We start from the raw sequence: 23,580 nt of genomic DNA on the forward strand, positions 1-23,580 counted from the left end.
GCAAATAAAAAAACAGTAGGTGTGTGTGAATGTGCTAATCACATGAGTGTTGAGTGATGAAATATGCATGTGTATAAGTGCACATTTGTATAATTAGTGTGTGTCAGTGCTGACACATGGCTGAGGCTTTCCACAGACTCTTTTCTCACCATGATGTTGTTGTGGATGAAACCCTTGCGGTAGCGGGCAGGTTTCAGGTGAGGGTATTCTTCAGTGCTGGTGACCCGGATACTCCACACACGTCTCCAGGCCTCATACAGCTGTATGTGAACTGGGTAGACCCCTGAGTGGTGAGGGGCCACGGCGTAGCCCATGTCCACGGGGATGTTGTGCTTCTGGAAAGGCATAGACACCAAAGGTGAGGGTATGTGCATAAACACAGAGAATACTAGTGATGGGCACATATACAACAAAGGACAGACATGTCTATAAACTTGGTGACGATAGAGCGACCTTGCTGAACCACTTGGTCTGAGTTGTTTGGAATGATGCTAACCTTCAGATCAGAATAAAAATATTGTTTGCATGAGAGTGAGAGAGAGGGAGGACGCATGGCTGATGCTGACCAATGATGTTGTCCTTCATCCTGACACACACCATCAGACATTGTCAGAGCCGAGCAAGTTATACTTACTTTCACGTAATTGTCACCTATACGTTATCTTCAATTTATTTCACTTATTGTTATTCCATTTGATTAAATACTGTGGGCTCAATAGGTTTTTTTTTCTTATGGGGTCCATTTGGACCCCAGTTTACATAATGGTATCTGGTTGGATTAGCAAACTTTTGAGATGAATGTTAAATTTTATAAGTACTGAACTGTCTTTATTTATTATTTATTTAGTTTTTATTCATGTTATTTGCATCAGAGTAACTGCAGGGAGTAGGTGTTGGTATTGATTTTTTGTGTTAAAGTCATGAAAAAAATCTAAAGTGGAAAAAAAAAACTAGTCTTTCAAAATGAAAGGTGGGTTATCAGCCAGATACTCAAAACTTGCTTTTTTTTGTTGTTGTTGTTGTTGTTGTTTTTTTTTTTTTTTTAATAGTTTCAAAGTGACCCTATGTAGTTATACTACAGATACCCGCAAGAATGGCATCAATAAAAAATACATTAATAGCATTAAAAACAAGAGTTTCTGTGGGGTCTGCATGGCCCAGGTGTACAGATCAGTAAGTTTCAGGGGTTAAGGTGAAGGTTAAGAAAAATAACATGAATATTAATTTGCAAAAATAATAAATCACTGTGTGGTTAGCACTGTTGCCTCACAGCAAGAAGGTCATAGGATCGCTTCCCACCTTTACTGTGTGGAGTGTTTGAGTAGGTTCCCTCCAGGTGCTCGGGCTTCCTTAGGTTAGGTGGACTGGAAACTTTAAATTGACCACAGTAAATGTGTTTAAATGAACTGCATTGATGAGGTCTGTTAGAAAAGTATCCAACCTTTTAATTTTTTTCAAAAACCTGATGGATTTGAATCACGTGTGCTTGCATGAGCAAACCTTGAACCTTCGTGCGCATGCGTGAACTTTGCCACGCCTGTCGATTGCATCATTCTCTGGTAAGCAGCCTTTGTGTGAGGTGTGTGTTGTGCGCTCAGCGTTTTTTCATTCCAAGGAAAATGGCGGAATGAGTGGAGCAGCGCTACTGCATCACATTTTGCCAGAAACTGGGCGACAGCCAGGTGGAAACCATTCGGAAGATTCAGATGGCTTTTGGTGATGATGCAATGGGCGTCACACAAATTAAGGAGTGGTACAACCGGTTTAAAGACGGGCGCATAACGGTGGAGAGCAAGCCGCGCTCCGGTCGGCCATCAACATGCTGAAATGACGAGATCATTTCCAAAGTGAATGCTGTGGTGATGCGGGACCGTCGTGTGACTATCAGAGAAATTGCGGAAGAGGTGGACATCAGCACTTTTTCGGCACATTCCATTGTGACAGAAGATTTGGGCATGAAGAGAGTGGCGGCGAAATTCGTGCCAAAGCTGCTGACTGCGGAGCAAAAGCACCTTTGTGTTGAAGTCTCACAGGACATGCTGGACTCCACAAAAAGTGACGCTGACTTCATGAACACCATCATCACTGGTGATGAGTCCTGGGTGTACGGGTACGACCCGGAAACCAAATTCCAGTCGTCACAGTGGAAGCATTCCACGTCACCAAGACCAAAGAAGGCTCGCCAAGTGCGCAGCAATGTTAAGGTGATGCTGACTGTTTTCCTTGACTCCTGCGGTGTGGTACACCACGAGTACGCACCACAGGGTCAAACAATCACCAAGGAGTACTACAGGGATGTCCTCTGTCGCCTGCGTAATGCTGTGCGGTGCAGACTTTTTTGATGAAAAACCAGACGTGGTTCAACAGGCTCCTTACTCTCCTGATATGGCCCCAAACTCAAGAGGCCAATGAAAGGAATGAGATTTGAGACGAGAGAGGACATTATGGCTGCAACGACAGCAGAGCTGAACTCCATTTCAAAAGAGGCTTTCTTGGAATGCTTCCAACAGTGGCGACACCGCTGGGAGAAGTGTGTGGAGTCCCAAGAAACTACTTTGAGGGTGATTAGGTTTCCAACACTCCAGGTAAGCCAAAGGTCAGATGCTTTTCTAACAGACCTCGTATATAACACTTTTCCATCTGCATCAGATGCTCAAAGCGCTCTGTCTGTCTACAACCCCAATTCCAATGAAGTTGGGATGTTGTGTAAAATGTAAATAAAAACAGAATGCAATGATTTGCAAATCCTCTTCAACCTATATTCAATTGAATACACCACAAAGACAAGATATTTAATGTTCAAACTGATAAACTATTGTTTTTGTGCAAATATTTGCTCATTTTGAAATGGATGCCTGCAACATGTTTCAACAAAGCTGGGGCAGTGGTATGTTTACACTGTGTTACATCACCTTTCCTTCTAACAACACTCAATAAGCATTTGGGAACTGAGGACACTAATTGTGAGTGTCATGATTATTATTATATAAAAGGAGCATCCCCAAAGGTCTCAGCCATTCACAAGCAAAGATGGCGCGAGGATTACCACTTTGTGAACAACTGCATGAAAAAATAGTCCAACAGTTTAAGAACAATGTTCAATTACGAGGCATTCCATCATCTACAGTCCATAATATAATCAGAAGATTCAGAGAAGCTGGAGAACTTTCTACACGTAAGCGGCAAGGCCGAAAACCAACATTGAATCAATCAATCAATCAATCAATCAACTTTTTTTTTATATAGCGCCAAATCACAACAGTTGCCCCAAGGCGCTTTATATTGTAAGGCAAGGCCATACAATAATTATGAAAAACCCCAACGGTCAAAACGACCCCCTGTGAGCAAGCACTTGGCAACAGTGGGAAGGAAAAACTCCCTCTTAACAGGAAGAAACCTCCAGCAGAACCAGGCTCAGGGAGGGGCAGTCTTCTGCTGAGACTGGTTGGGGCTGAGGGAAAGAACCAGGAAAAAGACATGCTGTGGAGGGGGGCAGAGATCGATCACTAATGATTAAATGCGGAGTGATGCATACAGAGCAAAAAGAGAAAGAAACAGTGCATCATGGGAACCCCCCCACAGTCTACGTCTAAAGCAGCATAACCAAGGGATAGTCCAGGGTCACCCGATCCAGCCCTAACTATAAGCCTTAGCGAAAAGGAAAGTTTTAAGCCTAATCTTAAAAGTAGAGAGGGTATCTGTCTCCCTGATCTGAATTGGGAGCTGGTTCCACAGGAGAGGAGCCTGAAAGCTGAAGGCTCTGCCTCCCATTCTACTCTTACAAACCCTAGGAACTACAAGTAAGCCTGCAGTCTGAGAGCGAAGCGCTCTATTAGGGTGATATGGTACTACGAGGTCCCTAAGATAAGATGGGACCTGATTATTCAAAACCTTATAAGTAAGAAGAAGAATTTTAAATTCTATTCTAGAATTAACAGGAAGCCAATGAAGAGAGGCCAACACGGGTGAGATATGCTCTCTCCTGCTAGTCCCCGTCAGTACTCTAGCTGCAGCATTTTGAATTAACTGAAGGCTTTTTAGGGAACTTTTAGGACAACCTGATAATAAAGAATTACAATAGTCCAGCCTAGAGGAAATAAATGCATGAATTAGTTTTTCAGCATCACTCTGAGACAAGACCTTTCTGATTTTAGAGATATTGCGTAAATGCAAAAAGGCAGTCCTACATATTTGTTTAATATGCGCTTTGAATGACATATCCTGATCAAAAATGACTCCAAGATTTCTCACAGTATTACTAGAGGTCAGGGAAATGCCATCCAGAGTAAAGATCTGGTTAGACACCATGCTTCTAAGATTTGTGGGGCCAAGTACAATAACTTCAGTTTTATCTGAGTTTAAAAGCAGGAAATTAGAGGTCATCCATGTCTTTATGTCTGTAAGACAATCCTGCAGTTTAGCTAATTGGTGTGTGTCCTCTGGCTTCATGGATAGATAAAGCTGGGTATCATCTGCGTAACAATGAAAATTTAAGCAATACCGTCTAATAATACTGCCTAAGGGAAGCATGTATAAAGTGAATAAAATTGGTCCTAGCACAGAACCTTGTGGAACTCCATAATTAACTTTAGTCTGTGAAGAAGATTCCCCATTTACATGAACAAACTGTAATCTATTAGACAAATATGATTCAAACCACCGCAGCGCAGTGCCTTTAATACCTATGACATGACATGACATTGAATGCCCGTGACCTTCGATCCCTCGGGCAGCACTGCATTAAAAACCAACATCAACCAACATGGTGTGGGCTCAGGAACAATTCAGAAAACCATTGTCAGTTAACACAGTTCTTCGCTACAACTACAAGTGCAAGTTAAAACTCTACCATACAAAGTGAACGCCATACATGATGGCATTGGCAACTTACACATCTGTGATGGCCCCATCAATGCTGAAAGGTACATCCAGGTTTTGGAGCAACACATGCTGCCATCCAAGCAACATCTTTTTCAGGGATGTCCCTGCTTATTTCAGCAAGACAGTGCCAAGCCACATTCTGCATGTGTTACAAGAGTGTGGCTTTGTAGTAAAAGGGGGCGGGTACTAGACTGGCCTGCCTGCAGTCCAGACCCATTGCCCATTGAAAATGTGTGGCACATCATGAAGCGCAAAATACGACAAAGGGGACCCCGGGCTGTTGAACAACTGAAGTCGTACATCAAGTAAGAATGGGAAAGAATTCCACCTACAAAGCTTCAACAATTAGTGTCCTCAGTTCCCAAATGCTTATTGAGTGTTGTTAGAAGGAAAGGTGATGTAACACAGTGGTAAATATACTACTGTCCCAGCTTTTTTGAAATGTCTTGCAGGCATCAATTTCAAAATGAGCACATATTTGCACAAAACAATAAAGTTTATCAGTTTGAACATTAAATATCTTGTCTTTGTGGTGTATTCAACTGAATATAGGTTGAAGAGGATATGCAAATCATTGTATTCTGTTTTTATTTACATTTTACACAACATCTCAACTTCATTGGAACTGGGGTTGTACAACCCCTGTCAAAAATTATGGAATCACTGGCCTCGGAGGATGTTCATTCAGTTGTTTAATTTTGTAGAAAAAAAGCAGATCACAGACACGACACAAAACTAAAGTCATTTCAAATGGCAACTTTCTGGCTTTAAGAAACACTATAAGAAATCAAGAAAAAAAAATTGTGGCAGTCAGTAACGGTTACTTTTTTAGACCAAGCAGTTGGAAAAAAATGGACTTACTCAATTCTGAGGAATAAATTATGGAATCACCCTGTAAATTTTTATCCCCAAAACTAACACCTGCATCAAATCAGATCTGCTCGTTAGTCTGCATCTAAAAAGGAGTGATCACACCTTGGAGAGCTGTTGCACCAAGTGGACTGACACGAATCATGGCTCCAACACGAGAGATGTCAATTGAAACAAAGGAGAGGATTATCAAACTCTTAAAAGAGGGTAAATCATCACGCAATGTTGCAAAAGATCTTGATTGTTCACAGTCAGCTGTGTCTACAAATACAAACAACATGGGAAGGTTGTTAAAGGCAAACATACTGGTAGACCAAGGAAGACATCAAAGCGTCAAGACAGAAAACTTAAAGCAATATGTCTCAAAAATTGAAAATGCACAACAAAACAAATGAGGAATGAATGGGAGGAAACTGGAGTCAACGTCTGTGACTGAACTGTAAGAAACTGCCAAAAGGAAATGGGATTTACATACAGAAAAGCTAAACGAAAGCCATCATTAACACCTAAACAGAAAAAAACAAGGTTACAATGGGCTAAGGAAAAGCATCGTGGACTGTGGATGACTGGATGAAAGTCATATTCAGTGATGAATCTCGAATTTGCATTGGGCAAGGCGATGATGCTGGAACTTTTGTTTGGTGCTGTTCTAATGAGATTTATAAAGATGACTGCCTGAAGAGAACATGTAAATTTCCACAGTCATTGATGATATGGGGCTGCATGTCAGGTAAAGGCACTGGGGAGATGGCTGTCATTACATCATCAATAAATGCACAGGTTTACGTTGATATTTTGGACACTTTTCTTATCCCATCAATTGAAAGGATGTTTGGGGATGATGAAATCATTTTTCAAGATGATAATGCTTCTTGCCATAGTGCAAAAACTGTGAAAACATTCCTTGCAAAAAGACACATAGGGTCAATGTCAATCCAATTGAAAATCTTTGGTGGAAGTTGAAGAAAATGGTCCATGACAAGGCTCCAACCTGCAAAGCTGATCTGGCAACAGCAATCAGAGAAAGTTGGAGCCAGATTGATGAAGAGTACTGTTTGTCACTCATTAAGTCCATGCCTCAGAGACTGCAAGCTGTTATAAAAGCCAGAGGTGGTGCAACAAAATACTAGTGATGTGTTGGAGCGTTCTTTTGTTTTTCATGATTCCATAATTTTTTCCTCAGAATTGAGTGATTCCATATTTTTTTCCCTCTGCTTGGTCTAAAAAAGTAACCGTTACTGACTGCCACAATTTTTTTTCCTGATTTCTTATAGTGTTTCTTAAAGCCAGAAAGTTGCCATTTGAAATGACTTTAGTTTTGTGTCATGTCTGTGATCTGCTTTTTTTCTACAAAATTAAACAACTGAATGAACATCCTCCGAGGCCGGTGATTCCATAATTTTTGCCAGGGGCTGTATATGTGGGCCTGTGACAGAATGGTGTCTTGTCCTTACGACCTGGAACTGCTGGGATAGGTTTCCAGCCCCCCAACCTGCCCTGTGACCCTTAATTGGAGTAAGTGGGTATGGAAAATGGATAGAATAGATAGGGATGGATGGATAGATAGGGGGTCATTTTGACCATTGGGGTTTTTCTGTAATTATTGTATGGCTTTTGCCTTACAATATAAAGCGCCTTGGGGCAGCTGTTTGTTGTGATATGGCGCTATATAAATAAAATTAATTTGATTTGATTTGATAGAATAAATTACTGCATTATTATTATTAGCACTACTCCCAGAATCAGCAGTGCTGTTTATTGCTTATACGTACATTTAGATTACATCATAATTTCATTCTCTAAATAATATGGTTTCAGCCTTGCTGGGACTGGAAACACGGCTGCCCTCAGTCCTGTGGGGCTTACATCCCTAAATTTTGTCTATGTCACCAGACCAGACAGTACTGGAGCCTTTCCATGAAAATGATGCGTTAAGCTGCCTCTGCGCACCCAGGAATACAATACTCAGAATTTGTGGCATTACCAAATGGAGCAAACGATTCATAATGAACCATTTAATGGCTTTATGGTTTCAACATTAAACAAAACCAATCTGACTGCTCAATGACTTTTCTCTCTGTTGTAAGTGAGGCAAAATGAAGCAATGCTTCATAAGAGCCAGACTCAGCTAATGCACGCTTCAGATACTGAGCTGCAAATCAGTTTCTACTGCAGCAGACAAAGTTGACAGATCTGTAATCGAACACCTTGTTCATAAGAATCATATGTGCGGCCATTTTTTAATTGAAGGAGTCCGTGTGCCGATGCTGTTCATGAGTCTTGTACCTTGAGTCTGACTCAAGTCTGATGTCTTTGAGGATGAGTTACAAGTCAAGTCTGAAGTCACTGTTTGTGTGACTTAGTAAGTGCAACTCGAGTCCAAGTCTCAAACTCAAGTCCCCATGTCTGGGGTATGTTTATGAGAATTGGACTCTAAACACTGATCTGATGCAACATCTGAATGTCTTGGTAACACCAAGTGTCTTGGTAGAATCCTTAGGATTTGCTGGAATGATTGGTGTCAAATGATCATGTCATGATCCAGCACAGTGTTGAGAACCTCAGAAGCTGAAAAGGCCAGGGCGCACCCACATGATAACCAAAGTAAGGACCAGGGATCAGGCTCGGTGGTTTCCAATCAGGACCCAGAACATTATTTACTGTGGTGGATGTGGCACAAATATGTGCACTTAAAAAAATACAATCTTTGAATACCAGTCAGGACGTAAAGAAGGCAGGAAAATAATAAGGAAACCATTGCAGATGTGTGTATTTGGATGTTTCTGCGCATGTGTCTCACCACAGCAAACTCCTTGTTGAGGACCATCTGCTCCAGGAGAGAAGACTCGTTATGGAAGAGATGAGGCTGCATGTGGCTCCACATGTGTGGGAACCACCAGAACTCATCCACATACTTCAGCAGGAGATCATCCCCTTTGTCCTCCTCCACTGTGCCTGCACATGTGACAGGAAACGGAGTGACACATGCTCAAAGACACACATTCAGAATCTGTGAAACTTCCTTCTCATTTAACTTTTAAGTTAGTAATAGTAATTGAGACATCTTATGGTCACGTTAAATAAAGTGGTTGTCTGATACCATGGTGATGAAAAGTAATGCCATGGCAATAGCAGATGCTATGGTAATATATCCTCCTCTGAATTCGATGTCATCTAATTATAATCATGATGAGTCATATCTTGCATTTGCTCTTTGACTGTGTCCATCTTTATTTTTCTCTTTAGACATTCTGTCTTTTAAGAGAAGTTTAATAAAATTTGACCTTGGAGACACAAAACAGCTATAAAGCTCCTCTGCCTCGATTAAGCTCACACACAGGCCTTAGGAATGGATGTATATTGACAAACAACATGAAGATGACCACGCAAAACATGAAATATGTTGGGCTCATACTGTCTGCAATGAAAAATAAGTCAAAGTAAATGTAAAAATCACTGTTTTTATTTATTTATTTATTTTGCATATTCCACATTTTTCTGATTTGGGGTTGTATGTGGATACATTATTCACTTATTCATTTATATACATAATAATACTGTACCATTTATTACCAATTATTCAGTGACTTTTCATTCAACCACCGTTCCCCAACAAGCAAAATGTCTTGAAAAGGTGAGAATTTAATTTTGTTCCTTTAAATTGAACTTTTGGTGTATCTGCATTTATTTTAGCATTTGTAATTCACCCTAAAGAAACAGAAACAACACGTACCTGTGTGGTAGAATTTCCCAGAAAACCCTAAGTTGAAGGTAAAGTTGGAGATCTGAGTACGCAGCTGGTTCTGAGTATCTAGGAGAGCCTATAGATAGATAGACAGACAGACAGATAAATAGATAGATAGATAGAGAACAATCACAAGAAAGAGAACAGACAATGCACATTAGGAATAGATTATCATTTCCACCTCTTTCATGTAAATATACCAGATTAAAATCTGTAATACATTAACAAAAAGAGGTTTAAAACATACCAAGGATTTCACAGTTGATTTCAATTCTAAAAGCGGTTTTTGAACATTAAAAGTTAAAACTTGCATAACCTTGGAGAGTTTTGTTAAAATTGCCCCAAGGTATTATTTATCTCTGGCCATGAGTTGAGAAATAAATGAGAACATTTAGTTCTTGCTAGAAAGAGATTTGTGCTTTTTAAGGAGGTACACTGACAGCCCTGTTCCTTGAATGCAAAAATATTTAAAGCTGAGTCACACTGGTGGAAAAACCACCCTACAATAGGTTCACAATAAAGTGTGGCAGGTGCACACGCCATTCATTCATCTGTGCCACAGTGTGCCACAGATGTGCATATTTTGGTGGCTGGCACGATGAAGCTGAAGAGAAAACAACACTGATGGTGAGGATAAGGGTTTAAAAAGAAAAAGATAAACAGCTCTGGATCATGTGATGGGAATGAGACAAAAAAAAAACAGGTGTGTTTGGGTTATTTACTTTAATCTACATTCAGAGCTGTGGACAATTTTGAGGGACAATAAAGAAGGTGAGTCAAAGACAGAAAGTGTGTTTTTATCAGATGCGTCTTTTATTGCACCTCCATGCCAGCACACGAACAGCGAAAAACTCCTTCAACACAGACACTTAGGTTCACACAATATTAACATAACCTGAGGTCATTCCTGATAATTTTACAGAAGGTGAAAGGCGTAAAGTACTGAGAAAATTGCTTTGCGTATGAACAACTACAACCCCAATTCCATTGAAGTTGGGATATTGTGTAAAATGTAAATAAAAACAGAATACAATGATTTGCAAATCCTCTTCAACCTATATTCAATTAATTACACCACAACGACAAGATATTTAATGTTCAAAGTGATCACCTTTCCTTCTAACAACACTCAATAAGCGTTTGGGAACTGAGGACACTAATTGTTGAAGCTTTGTTGATGGAATTCTTTCCCATTCTTACTTGATATATGACTTCAGTTGTTCAAGTCCGGGGCCTCCACACATTTTTGTGCTTCATAATGCGTCACATTTTCAATGGGTGACAGGTCTGGCCTGCAGGCAGGCAAGTCTAGTACCCGCACTCTTTTACTACAAAGCCACGCTGTTGTAACACGTGCAGAATGTGGCTTGGCATTGTCTTGCTGAAATAAGCAGGGACGTCCCTGAAAAACATGTTGCTTGGATGGCAGCGTGTGTTGCTCCAAAACCTGGATGTACCTTTCAGCATTGATGCCCATGTCATGGGCACTAACACACCCCATACCATCACAAATGCTGGCTTTTGAACTTAGCACTGGTATCAATCTGGATGGTCTTTTTCCTGTTTTGTCTGGAGGACATGACGTCCATGATTTCCAAAAACAATTTGAAATGTGGACTCATCAGACCACAGCACACTTTTCCACTTTGTGTCTGTCCATTTCTCGGGCCCAGAGAAGGTGGCAGCATTTCTGGATGTTGTTGATGTATGGCTTTTCACTTTGCATGGCAGAGTTTTAACTTGGTGCTTGTAGATGTAGCGACGAACTGTGCTAACTGGCAATGGCTTTCTGAAGTGTTCCTGAGCCCACACGGTACGATCCTTTACACAGTGATGTCGGTTTTTAATGCAGTGCCACCTGAGGGATCGAAGGTCACGGGCATTCAATATTGGTTTTCTCCCTTGCCGCTTACATGTAGAAAGTTCTCCAGATTCTCAGAATTTTCTGATTATATTATGGACTCTAGATGATGGAATCCATAAATTCCTTGCAATTGTACATTGAGAAACATTGTTCTTCAACTGTTGGACTATTTTTTCATGCAGTTGTTCACAAAGTGGTGATCCTCGCCCCATCTTTGCTTGTGAATGGCTGAGAACTTTGGGGATGCTCCTTTTATATCCAATCATGAGTGTCCTCAGTTCCCAAACACTTATTGAGTGTTGTTAGAAGGAAAGGTGATGTAACACAGTGGTAAACATACCACTGTCCCAGCTTTTTTGAAATGTATTGCAGGCATCCATTTCAAAATGAGCAAATATTTGAACAAAAACAATAAAGTTTATCAGTTTGAATATTAAATATCTTGTCTTTGTTGTGTATTCAATTCAATATAGTTTGAAGAGGATTTGCAAATCATTGTATTCAGTCTTTTATTTACATTTTACACAACATCCCAACTTCATTGGAATTGGGGTTGTAAGAAATCACATGTATATAAGTATTCACAACCTTTAATCAATACTTTGTTGATGCACCTTTGACACCTCTGATACCTCAAGTCTTCTTGACTATGATGCCATAAGCTTGGTGCACCTATCTTTGGGCAGTTTTGTCCATTTTTCTTTGCAGCACCTCTCAAGATCCAACAGGTTGGATTAGGAGCATTGGCCATGTTCAGATCTCTCCAGAGATGTTCAGTCGGATTCAGGTCTAGGCTCTGGCTGGGCCACTCAAGGACATTCACAGAGTTGTCCTGAAACCACTCCTTTGGTATTCTGGTTGTGTGCTTAGGGTCATTGCCCTGCTGACAGATGAGGTCAAGAGAACTCTAGAGCAGGTTTTCATGCAGGATGTCTCTGTACATTGTTGCATTCATCTTTCCTTCAATCCTGACTAGCCTCCCAAGAACCTGATGAATCCCGCCAATGAAAATCAGTGGCAGGATTCAATTTATCCCAGGTGGACTCCAGTTAAGCTGTAAAAACATCTCAGGGATGCACAGGATGCACCTGAGCTCAGGTTTGAGCTTAATGGCAAAGGCTATGAATACTTATGTACATGTGATTTCTTATTTGTTTTATTTTTAATAAATCTGCCAAAATCTGAAAAAACAACATTATTTTTTCATATTGTCATTATGGGATATTTTGTGTGTAGAAGTTTGAGGAAAAAAAAAATGAATTTCTTCCATTTCGGAATAAGGCTGTAACAACAAAATGTGGAAAAAAGAGAAGCACCATGAATACTTTCTGGATGCACTGTAACAATCAATCAAATTGCACACGATAAGAAGATTAAATATTTTTCATCTTTTGTGAGCTAGTTACCTGGTGAGCTGGCTTTATGGTAATCAATCAGGTGAGAAACCAGACATGTTTTTAACCCATATATTGCTGAATGAAATGATAACTATATTATAGGAGTAATAATTATGTATTTCATAAATATTACTGGGATGATAATAATAATAATAATAATAATAATAATAATAATAATAATAATAATAATAATAATAATAATAATAATGATGATGATGATGATGATGATGACACTAATAATATAATATTACATAATATGTAATTAAATTAATTAGCCGTTTCAGTGATATTTGGTCAGTATTCCTGTGTTGACTGTGGTCAGACTTCATGTGGGCACGCCTCTACACTACAGACACACTCTTTTTGAAAATCTATCAACTCGGAACCTTAATATAAAGCATCCTTATAATCAGCAGCTCTTGTTCAAGAAAAGGAAAAAAATATTTTGACTTTGGTGTTTTGTGTAAAACACATCAATGTGTTGCTATTGATTTGAAAGTGTTTCAAAATGGTGCATGTGTCTATCATTTTGTTGCTAGAATGACATTTTTAGAAGGGATTGTTAGGTTTTGATTGTAGGGTTTCATTTTGACAGAGCTGTGAGGGGTTTTACAACAAGTGTTGTGTCTTGTCTTGCTTGTTTGTAGTGTTTTGACACAGTGAGCCAAATTTAGCAAAATATGTGCAAGCGATTGGCAAAAATTGTAATATATAGATGATTTACCACACCCTGCTGGATTGACATGTGAGTCCAATATATAAATATCAATGTCCATTGCTCAGTGTTGTTAGCTAATATCCATAATATCTACAATAGCGGAAGACATCAAACACACTATCCTTCTCACTCATAGTAATGAAAACATGACACTTAACTCACTCATGGTAATGGCAACATGACAGTTATCTAAACTGAATAATCCAACTGAACTACAAAAACACAATAAATCAATAACACTAACAACACTAACAACACTGTTAAACTAGCATGAACCACAATAACAACATTTAAAACCCCCAAACCACAAACTCCCATGGTGCATTGCAGCACAATGTCCATTGCTCACTGTTGTTAGCTAATATATCTTAATTCTCCAAAAATATTAGTCCTATCAACTTTGCATTTTCACAGTGTTCATCCTTCACCCAAAATACATGCAAATGTCAGCTCTCCCCAGTTTCTCTGTGACTGAAGCCATACATACTCATGCACAGAGAGGCCACTTGGGTATTATATAAATTCATGCCCATGCCACATAAACATAGCTGTCACACACCGATGTTGCCATCATTGTGCATGTGTGTGTATCAGTTACGTGCGCAAAGAGGCTTATACATGACTGCAACACCCCCCACAAAGTCTGCATCCGTATTGAGCGGGCTGAGTGTGACAAAGTATAGCTGTTCTGGATAGAGTTTTATTGCTTTCAGTGTGTTTGTGTAGGTTCACCTCGATACTTACAGCAAGGACTGGGTAAGATGACAAAAATAACTGATGCATTTTTTTCATATTGACTGATATTTCATTCGCAGGTTTGGTGGCCATGTGATTCGTATGCTTGGTTTCAGTGTGGAAGGTTCCCAGTTCAAACCCCACCCCTGCTGATTTCTTCATGTAATGCAGAGTTGCATCAGGAAGGACATCTGACATAAAACTTGTGCCAAAATTGATATGCAGAGCCATCTCTAATAAGTTGTGGCGACCCAGAGTGAAAACAAGGTAGCAGCCAAAGGGACTTACTTTTTACTGATATTTCATCAAGTCCAGCAAGGGTAAACAGCTGCCTATCTGGACTGAGGATATCATCAAGCAGTGGGAAGAACTCTTTAAATGTCACCTCAACTGCACTGACACACCTTCCTTTGAAAATTTAGGGCTGGAAGACTAGGTGGGTCCGGTCACATCTAAGTGGAGGAAGTCACTGAGGTAGTCAAAACGTCAGTGACAAGTTGCCAGGGCAGACAAGCTTTGCCCTGAGATGCTTAAGTCCATGGATGTTGTTGAGCTGTCATGGCTGACAGGCCTATGCAATGTTGCATGAAGTTGGGAACAGTACCTCTTCATTGCCAAAGAGGGATGGTGCTCCCCATCTTTAAAAAGGGGGACTAGAGAGTGTGTTCCAATTATAGATGTGTCACACTTCTGAGCCTCCCTGGGAAAGTCCATGCCAGGCTACTAGAGAGACTTAGATTGTTAGTCAAACCTCAGATTCGGGATAAGTAATTAAGGTTCTGTACTGGTCATGGGAAAGGGGACCGTTTTTTTTTTCACCCTCACAAGCATATTAGAAGGGTCTTGGGACCATGACCAACCAGTCTACACGTGTTTTGTGGACTTGGAAAAGGCATACAACTGAGTCCCTCGAGATGTTCTATGGGGGTTCCATGGGAGAATGGGTTACTGGAACTGCTGCAATGTGAGATCTGGTCTCTGGGCAACCAAAGTAGGAGCGGTGTCCACATTCTTGGCATCACATCCTGGTGCATGTTGGACTGCACCAGGGCTGCTCTTGTCACCAGTCTGTTCATGATGTTCACAGATGGGATTTCAAGGCCCAGACCAGGACCAGAAGGTGTTCAGTTTGATGACCTCTGAGTTGCATCTCTGCTTTTTGCAGATTATGTGCTTCTGTTGGCTTCATCAGACAGTGACCTCCAATCCTCACTGGGCAGGTTAAGGCAGAGCGTGATGTGAATGGGATGAGAATCAGCACCTCCAAAACTGAGACCATGGTCATCCTGTTGTGAAAGTGACGTGACACGGACCCACAACAGGGGGGCGTTAATGAACGGACAATGGATAAGCCAAAAAGTAACAATTTAATGTTGTGAATCGCACAACAACGTACAGACAATAACAATATGGTGGACTGTCAATCATACACCAGGTGACGTGTGGGCAGGCTCGACGATAGAAGACGCCTGGAGAGAGAAGAGCTGGATCCCCACACAGCTTCCACCACCAACGGAGCTGAAGAACACCGGAGCCGCCAAGCCCTGCACCCCAGGTGGCCGCTGTCTTCAGCAGTCAGACCCGGTACTGCTGGCAGAAAACAGAGACAGTCCAGATGAGTGTGAGTTCGCACACTCAATAATCCCACAGTTTGTCTTAAGTAAAGGAGGGAGAACCTCCACCTCCAATCACACACACACTCGTGCAGCTCCTGGTCAACCACTTATCTGAGTTGGGGTGTGAGGTGAAGCCGTCGCTGTCACACCAAACGCCAATCCTCCAGATAAGGAAACACTCCAGTAAAACGGCTGCAAATAGAAGTTCAGGTTAAACACACAGTGTCAGGCAGCAGAGAAATTACCTGAATGGTAGTTGATTTCTCGGCGGGGAGGTGGAGTTGCAGTCCGGCCTTTATGGTGGTGGTGATGAGAAGTGAATGAGTGACAGCTGGTATGGATGATGAGTGACAGCTGTCACTCCTGGTTGCTCCGACGCCCTCTCGTGCTTGAAGCCCGCACTTCAAGCAGGGCGCCATCTTGTGGTGGTGGGCCAGCAGTACCTCCTCTTCAGCGGCCCACACAACACATCCATCAGAAAAGGGTGGATTCTCCATTCTGGATTTGGGGAGAGATTTTGCCCTAAGTTAAGGTGTGCAATTATCTTGGGTCTTGTTCATGTGTTTGGGTAAGTTGGAGCGTGAGATAGATAGATGGAATGAGGCTGCTACTAATGTTTTACAGATGCTTTTTTCGGTTCATCTGTGGTGAAGAAAAAGTTGAGCCAGAAGGACTGAAAGAACAAAGTCACCGATACAAGTTTTGCAAATAAGATTCCTCCCCTTAGGTGTCTGGGCTTACCCTCTGGGACTACATAAGAAGCTTGACTCTCTGGTAGGGACTCAGAGTAGAACCACTGTTTCTTCACATTGAAAGGAGACAGCTGAGGTGGTTTGGACATCTGGATGCCCCCTGGTCGTCTCCCTAGGGAGGTTTTCCAGGCATGTCTAACTTGGAGGAGGCCCCATAGAAGACCCAGGACATGGAGGAGGATTCTCCAGCTGGCCTCGGAACACCTCAGTATACCTCAGGAAGACTTAGAGGACTGACAAAATGAATTTGTGATTATAGCATGAAATTTGGGATGATGTGGTGGGGGTGGGGAGTATGGATAGGATTAGGGGTAGTTTTTTTTTGGGGGGGGGTTAGATGTTTTATTGTTGTATCATGGAATCTGTTCTTACCTTTTGTTTTGTCTGCTGGTATGGGTTTTTAACATTAAAAACAAAAAACATCTGCATTGTAATATAAATGAGTGTAGCAAGATTGCTGATGCTTCCTTAAATGTCCTGCCATCCATATATAAAAACAGAGCCATTAAGGAGGTGTGGTCGATCCTGGATGATCCCGGTCACCCTTTGCACCGAGAGTTCAAACTGCTTCCGTCTGGCCGTAGATTTGTGTCCAAGATGTAAGGCCAATAGATATAGGAACTCTTGGGTATTAGACAGAGCTGTCTAGGGGGCAAACAGTTTTCATGTCATATTTTAGATTATGTATGTATAAATGTGTTCTCTCTGCTGGCTGCGCAACAAATTGCCCCTTTGAGCATAATAAAGACACCTTGATACCTTGAGTGTGATGCCTTTTGTGTAGGGTGGCCAGATGTCCTCCTTTTTGGCACAAATTGAGGTGGTTTCTTGGTATTGTTATTGACAGTCTGGTTTCAGTTTTGAAATGCGTGTTTTAAAAATGTACGTTAAACATGCATTTCAAAGCTGAAGCTGGACTGTTGATAACAATGCCAGAAACCATGGTGACAAAAAGGAGAACATCTGGCCACCTACTTTTATGATGGTATTACAAAAAATAAAGCGCAAGACTGGGCTGTTCACCCAGCTGTAACCACCACCCACAGAAGTGTGGAAAATGTTGAAAGTGAAGTCCGTGAAATAAAAGTTCAAGGGAAGCCTCACTAATACTATAGCCTTTGGTTAGCCTGGTGTTAGTTTAACTCTGAAAAACATTGAACTTTAGCAAGCTCCCAATGTCAGCATCCTTGAATGTGAAGCACCACCGTAAAGGGATTAGTCAGAATAGGTGATTTAAAGATGTGCTTAAAACTGGCTATTTGTGGATCCAGAGATGGATGAAGCTTTGTCACTTCAGAACAAAAGGTCTGTTTGTGCATAAACAGCAAAATCCTCACTGTTAATTATCCAGCACACCAACAGTAAAGCAGGGTGTTGTAATTACTCATCTATGTCTGACTGTGTACAAACTAACTTGGAAACAGATAAGCAGGTTTTCAACAAACTTGGTAATAGTATTCTTTGGGTGATTAATTTTTGGAGCAGACTGTTCAAAGATCCACTTTAAATATAGCCTGAAAAACATCTTTTCCATGAAATCTCTGAAACCAATATGGTTGGAGAGATGATGTAAAACATACAGTGTATGAATCAGTAAACCATTTGGAATCAAATGTTGGGAGTGATGATATGGCAATGTATGTCCCAAAATATTAAACCCCTTGCAGGGCATGCACTGTTTCATCATGACTTTCATTTATTAACCCTCAAGAGACCAAGTGGGGTCATTTACGACCCCAGGTATTTATGTTTTTGCTCCAATTTCTCCAATTCAAATGGGAAAAAGGTTTCCTACAATGAATTTGTCAATCTATTTGTCCTGCATGTGCTCATACAATTTTGCAAGGATCGGCTGATCTGCGTGGCAACTATACCCAAACGTATGCAGGGTACTTATGACCCCAGGGAGATCTATGAGATTTTCAACATTATATAGTGAGGCAAGTAAGTGTTTGATCCACTGTCAATTTTGCAAGTTTTCCCACCTACAAAGAATGGAGAGGTTTGTACAAGTCCAGGTTAGCTAATGCGCAGTAATGCGTGGTTCACACGGCAAGAAAATTAGGCCGACATTGGACCCGATCTTCCCCTTCCCACAATCTTCTGGACACCCCGACAATCGTGATGACGCTAAAGATAATCTTATCAAATATTCCTGCCGTGTGTGGTGTGTTAAGAGCGCTCTGATCTGCTCGGAAGGACGTTAGGAGCGCTCCAATCACAAATCAGGGATATTCAAAATGTTGGGATTGTCTTGGCCTGATATCGCAGCGTGTGTGGTGTCCTCCGACCACAAACGAGCACACAGTCTGCTGAATGTGACATGTAGCCAATCAGAAAGTGAGGTGACGGACGTACAGAGCGGAAATTAAAATCAAAACAGCTGTTATGGCTTACCAGAAAGTACGGTGGTTGCGCTTTCTCCATTCCTTTAAAGAACACTGTTGTCCGTACTGTGATTTTTATCACAATCATAGATAGTTTTTATCTATGATTTTTTATCTCCACGTGTGTGGTCTCTCAGGTTTTAGAAACCTACAAATAATTTTAAAATCTTGACGTGTGAACCAGGCTTAAGGCAAATGCTAGGTTTAGCAAGCTAATACTGTTAAGCCCAGTGTATGCTGTGATATTTTAATGGAAGTGGCTATTTGCACGGCCGCCGTGTCCATAACTCTCATTTGGCTATTCGCACGGCAAGACTCTGGTGGTAAAACTTGGAACTACTTGTATAAACAAACATACTGCATTAAATAAACTTGGAACTACTTGTATAAACAAGCATATTGCATTAAATGTGAGTTATGGACACGGCCGCCGTTTGAATAGGGTCGGCCTTTTGCCACCAGAGTCTTGCCGTGCGAATACTGAAATGAGAGTTATTACACGGCCGAATTAAAAAAAAAAAATAATCAAAATCGAAAAATATTAAAGGAGTTAAGACATCTTGAATGCAGTATGTTTGTTTATACAAGTAGTTCCAAGTTTTGCCACCAGAGTCTGGCTGTGCGAATATACGTACCAGACTCTTACCGTGCGAACAGTGAAATGTGGACACGGCCGAATAAAAAAAATCATCAAAATCGAAAAATATTAAAGGACTTATGACATCTTGAATGCAGTGTGTTTGTTTATATAAGTAGTTCCAAGTTTTACCACCAGAGTCTGGCCGTGCAAATATACGTACCAGAGTCTTGCCGTGCAAATAGTCAAATGAGAGTTATGGACACGGCCACGGTGCGAATAGCCACAGCCTATTTTAATAGTCTTATAAGTTCACTGCAAGTCACACTGTGCGGCACGGATGTATTTAACTTTGATGAGACTCCACATTTGATGCGTGCAGACTGTGTGATGTCACACATGATCGTGGGATGAGTCACATCACCTTGACAGCCGAAATAAGGGAAGAAAAAGCTTGTATTTGCCAACATGTCACACAAAGTCACAATTGAGACAATACTGCTCATTTATGACAGCAGATTGGACAGAGTATATTTTTTCTGGTGAGGGTGACCTATTTTATTAACTGTTTCAAAACATTTTCCATGTGCACCTTTTTCATTGATTTTTAAAAAATTTTTTTTATTTGATGAAAGGACAGATGTGCACCTTGGCTACACTTTTCTGCCAGGGGTGGGAGTAGGGTTAGTAATAGTGAGTTAAAAAAAAAAAAAACTGTCACAAAAATTCGACTCATTTCATGACAGGAGCATGAACAACAACAACAACAAAAAAATGTGAGACTGGGCTGGTGACCAAAAACCTTGAAGGAAAACCTTCAGTCTGACAACAGTGACGATCTTGGTAGAGTTCAGAGCACAGAATGGTGATTATGAAAAAAATAAATCAAGTCAAAATCAAATCAGTTTTATTTATATAGTGCCAAATCACAACAACAGTTGCCCCAAGGCGCTTTATACTGCAAGGCAAAAGCCATACAATAAATAAATAATGCAGGTGATTTCGGCATGCGGGTGGAGGTGATAAACTGTTTTGTGTTTGTTTTTTTGTCAGCTCTTTGGTCATAATCAACTGATTAAAAATAGTTTATTTTACTATCTGTGACATCAGGAAAAAAGTGATAAAGTGTGGATTATTTATTTTTTATTTTTTCTAAACTCCCCATCACACATAGCAAGAATATGCAGGAACCAGTCCGACACGGCAAAAATGGTCATAATCCAGACGCAGTTGGGAGGGAAAGAGGCATAGTCAGCCGTGTCAGAACACAGCCGAATTGCCTCATGCACACCTGCAGGATGCAGCCCAAACATATTTCAGACAACAGTCAGATGACACAGACTACTGTCAGAAGGCACCAGCATTGGAGCTGTCACTCACTCACTCAGTCAGTCACTCACTCACCCAATCAAATCTTTGCTCATCCTCACATTCCCAGAGCTAAACTGACCTCTCATTAGGAGGATGGTGCACTGGCACGATGGAGTGCACGTGTTCGTGCGAAGAAGTGATCCAACCAGCATGCGAGTATGTGGCCAGATGAAATGGTCACTCAGCTGCACATGCGTGTTCATAATGGCTGAACGAGCTGCACCGCACACGTGCACATGTGCCTGCGTGTGTAGAACAGGTGATGAAACCAGTGTGGGAGTGTGTGGTCAAAATGTTCACTCAGCTGCATGTATGTGTGTTCATAATGGCTGTACGAGCCGCTCCGTGCATAGCACAAGAGCTGTCCATCCAGACTGCACACAAAAAGGCTGACAGCTGTCAGTGATCGCCTGCTTGTGTACAGTCCCTTTAGGGATAACCAGGCGATCAAACACCTAAATCCCTTTAGGTGTTTGATCAGTATATACTTGCATTGCTAGATTTTATTTGTCCGGCTGGACCTCATAACTGTTGCTGAACTGTGCTGGCAGTGCGCCAACTTCCCCCATGTGCACAACATTTGTCAGATGCAACCAGCTTTTTTCTTCTCTCTTTTTTTAAACTCTTTTTTGTGACCATTTCAGTGAACTTGACACGCATCTTAACCCAACTGTAGATGGATTATCAGTGCGGGACGATGCTTCACATGGGATTTATTTATGCCAGAGATGATGCACACAGCGCAGGGCCATGCTGGAGGTGTGTTGCATGTGTATTTATGTTGTCAAGGGCTGGGGAAACATTTCCACATCATACCTGCTACAGACGTAGGAGGTGAACATGTAATAATACTTGCTTTACAGTGGTGACATCCCATTCAGCTGTGTTGCGGGGCGCTGCACCAAGCCTCTGACGCACACAGAGTGCCACATACATGTTATTACATATCAACATTTCCTTTGCCCTCCCTGTTCGGGGTCCAGGTGGACCAGGTGGAGGTGGACAAATGTGGCACAACATGCTGGCAGGCTTTGCTGTGACCGATCCATCTCAGAGCTCAATCAACAGTGATCAGATCATTTCAGATGCTGCTATGATGCGGTCAGAATATGTAGACTGCGATCAGATGACGCAAAAACTGCACATAGACCACCGTCAAATGTACCTCCCATCTCGAGGGCACCTAGACTGTTTTGAACATGTGCAACTCACAGGGGACAACTGAGAGAATAAGAGCAAATATGTAGGTGCTCACAGACTGCCATCCATAGGTCTTCAGACCGCACCTCAATACTTCCCATGTGTGGCCCAATGTGTCATTCTGACGCCATTCGGCCTCGATTGACGTATGTGTGATGGGGTATTAGAAACAGGTACATACATTTCAAATCTGAAAAATGACATGAGGGACTGAAAATATCAGCTATTTTTAAAATAAATATTGTTTCCTTTTTGAATATAGTTAGTGTACTCTAAGTTAGTCTTATCTGTTTGTTTCAGTGAGATCATTCTCAGTCTGATGAAAACTCATCCACCTTTACAAAACAACGTCTGAAAATAATTTAATTCCTTATTTCCTGGCTGAAGAAAAGTCTCTTTGTCAAACAGCAGTTTGGTGCCACATTACAGCACCAGCTGTAATTGATTAATTGCGGCTGATGGTTCAAGTTTCTGCCGTTAACAAGCCGCTTTGCACCGCAAGTTGAAAGACTCCCAGTCCCTCATCTGCTCATAACGTCTTAGTCTGCATGCATTTTTGAACTCATCCCATGATCCACAAAACAATAAAATAAAATAATGTCAAAATACTCAGTTTTGCCTCTGTGCCGAGTGGAGAAGCCGCAGACACCGTGTGTGCGTGCTCATCAATATAAGTGTTCCACCTGTCAATCAAAAGGATTCTGCTGGTGAGAATTAACTGTTCTGATATCTTGCAGCACCAACCCGAACCACTCGGTGGAAACGGGGCTGTCGGGAGCCTGTAAAAATCCATAAATGAATCCATAAATTAATGGGGCTATTACGATAATGGTTCCGGCACTGATGACACTTCCTCCTTCTTCTCCAATGTCGGGACTCACCCGGAAGTTCCTGGTTTTTAGTGGCGCGCAGTTCAAAATCTGAATATTTATCTCTTCAGTAACTGTGCACCAGGGAAGGATAAATTTGAAGCTGTTGTTTAATTTTAGTCTTAAATACTCAAAAAAATTACATATGATGTCACCTACACTTTATGAACAATGTTAAAGCCTAGCTAATGTTTGCATTCATCCACAATGCAGACACAGTCAGTATCATTGGCTTGTAATGATGGGATTGATACAGGCAGACACGTGAGTCAACTAATATTAAGAAATGGTACCATCCACTTTAGGGGGGTCTGAGATTTATTTATTACTACTCCAAGAAAATACTGACATTTTCAAATCTAGACAAGGATATATCAATATGGTTTGTGTGCATTGATAGAGAGAGTGGTGTCAACTCAGAACACGGTGCTACTTTGATTCCAATTGTGCTGAACTACTGAATGACCCTTTAATGTTTTCAACATTTTTAAAATCATTTAACCACATACAGCAGGTACAGGTACTATCAAAATAAATATAAAAATAGTTTACAAATAGTTTACATAAATTTACACTCACTCACACACACTCATCTTCA

At 41.1% G+C, this 23,580-nt stretch overlaps 1 protein-coding gene across 2 annotated transcripts in view; it reads right to left on the reverse strand.

Moving 5' to 3' along the window:
- ndst3 (N-deacetylase/N-sulfotransferase (heparan glucosaminyl) 3) overlaps positions 1–23,580 on the reverse strand; it is a 391,475-nt gene that overhangs the window by 272,992 nt on the left and 94,903 nt on the right. For both annotated transcript variants that reach the window (XM_034187550.1, XM_034187551.1), the window contains exons 3-5: positions 9,485–9,572; positions 8,552–8,706; positions 150–335 (exon numbers count right to left, since the gene is read on the reverse strand). In XM_034187550.1, coding sequence (XP_034043441.1) covers positions 150–335; positions 8,552–8,706; positions 9,485–9,572 — 429 coding nt within the window. The remainder of the gene's footprint in view (positions 1–149; positions 336–8,551; positions 8,707–9,484; positions 9,573–23,580) is intronic.

The sequence above is a fragment of the Thalassophryne amazonica genome, chromosome 15 (assembly GCF_902500255.1).
Source record: "Thalassophryne amazonica chromosome 15, fThaAma1.1, whole genome shotgun sequence".
In the NCBI taxonomy this organism is placed as follows: Eukaryota; Metazoa; Chordata; class Actinopteri; order Batrachoidiformes; family Batrachoididae; genus Thalassophryne; species Thalassophryne amazonica.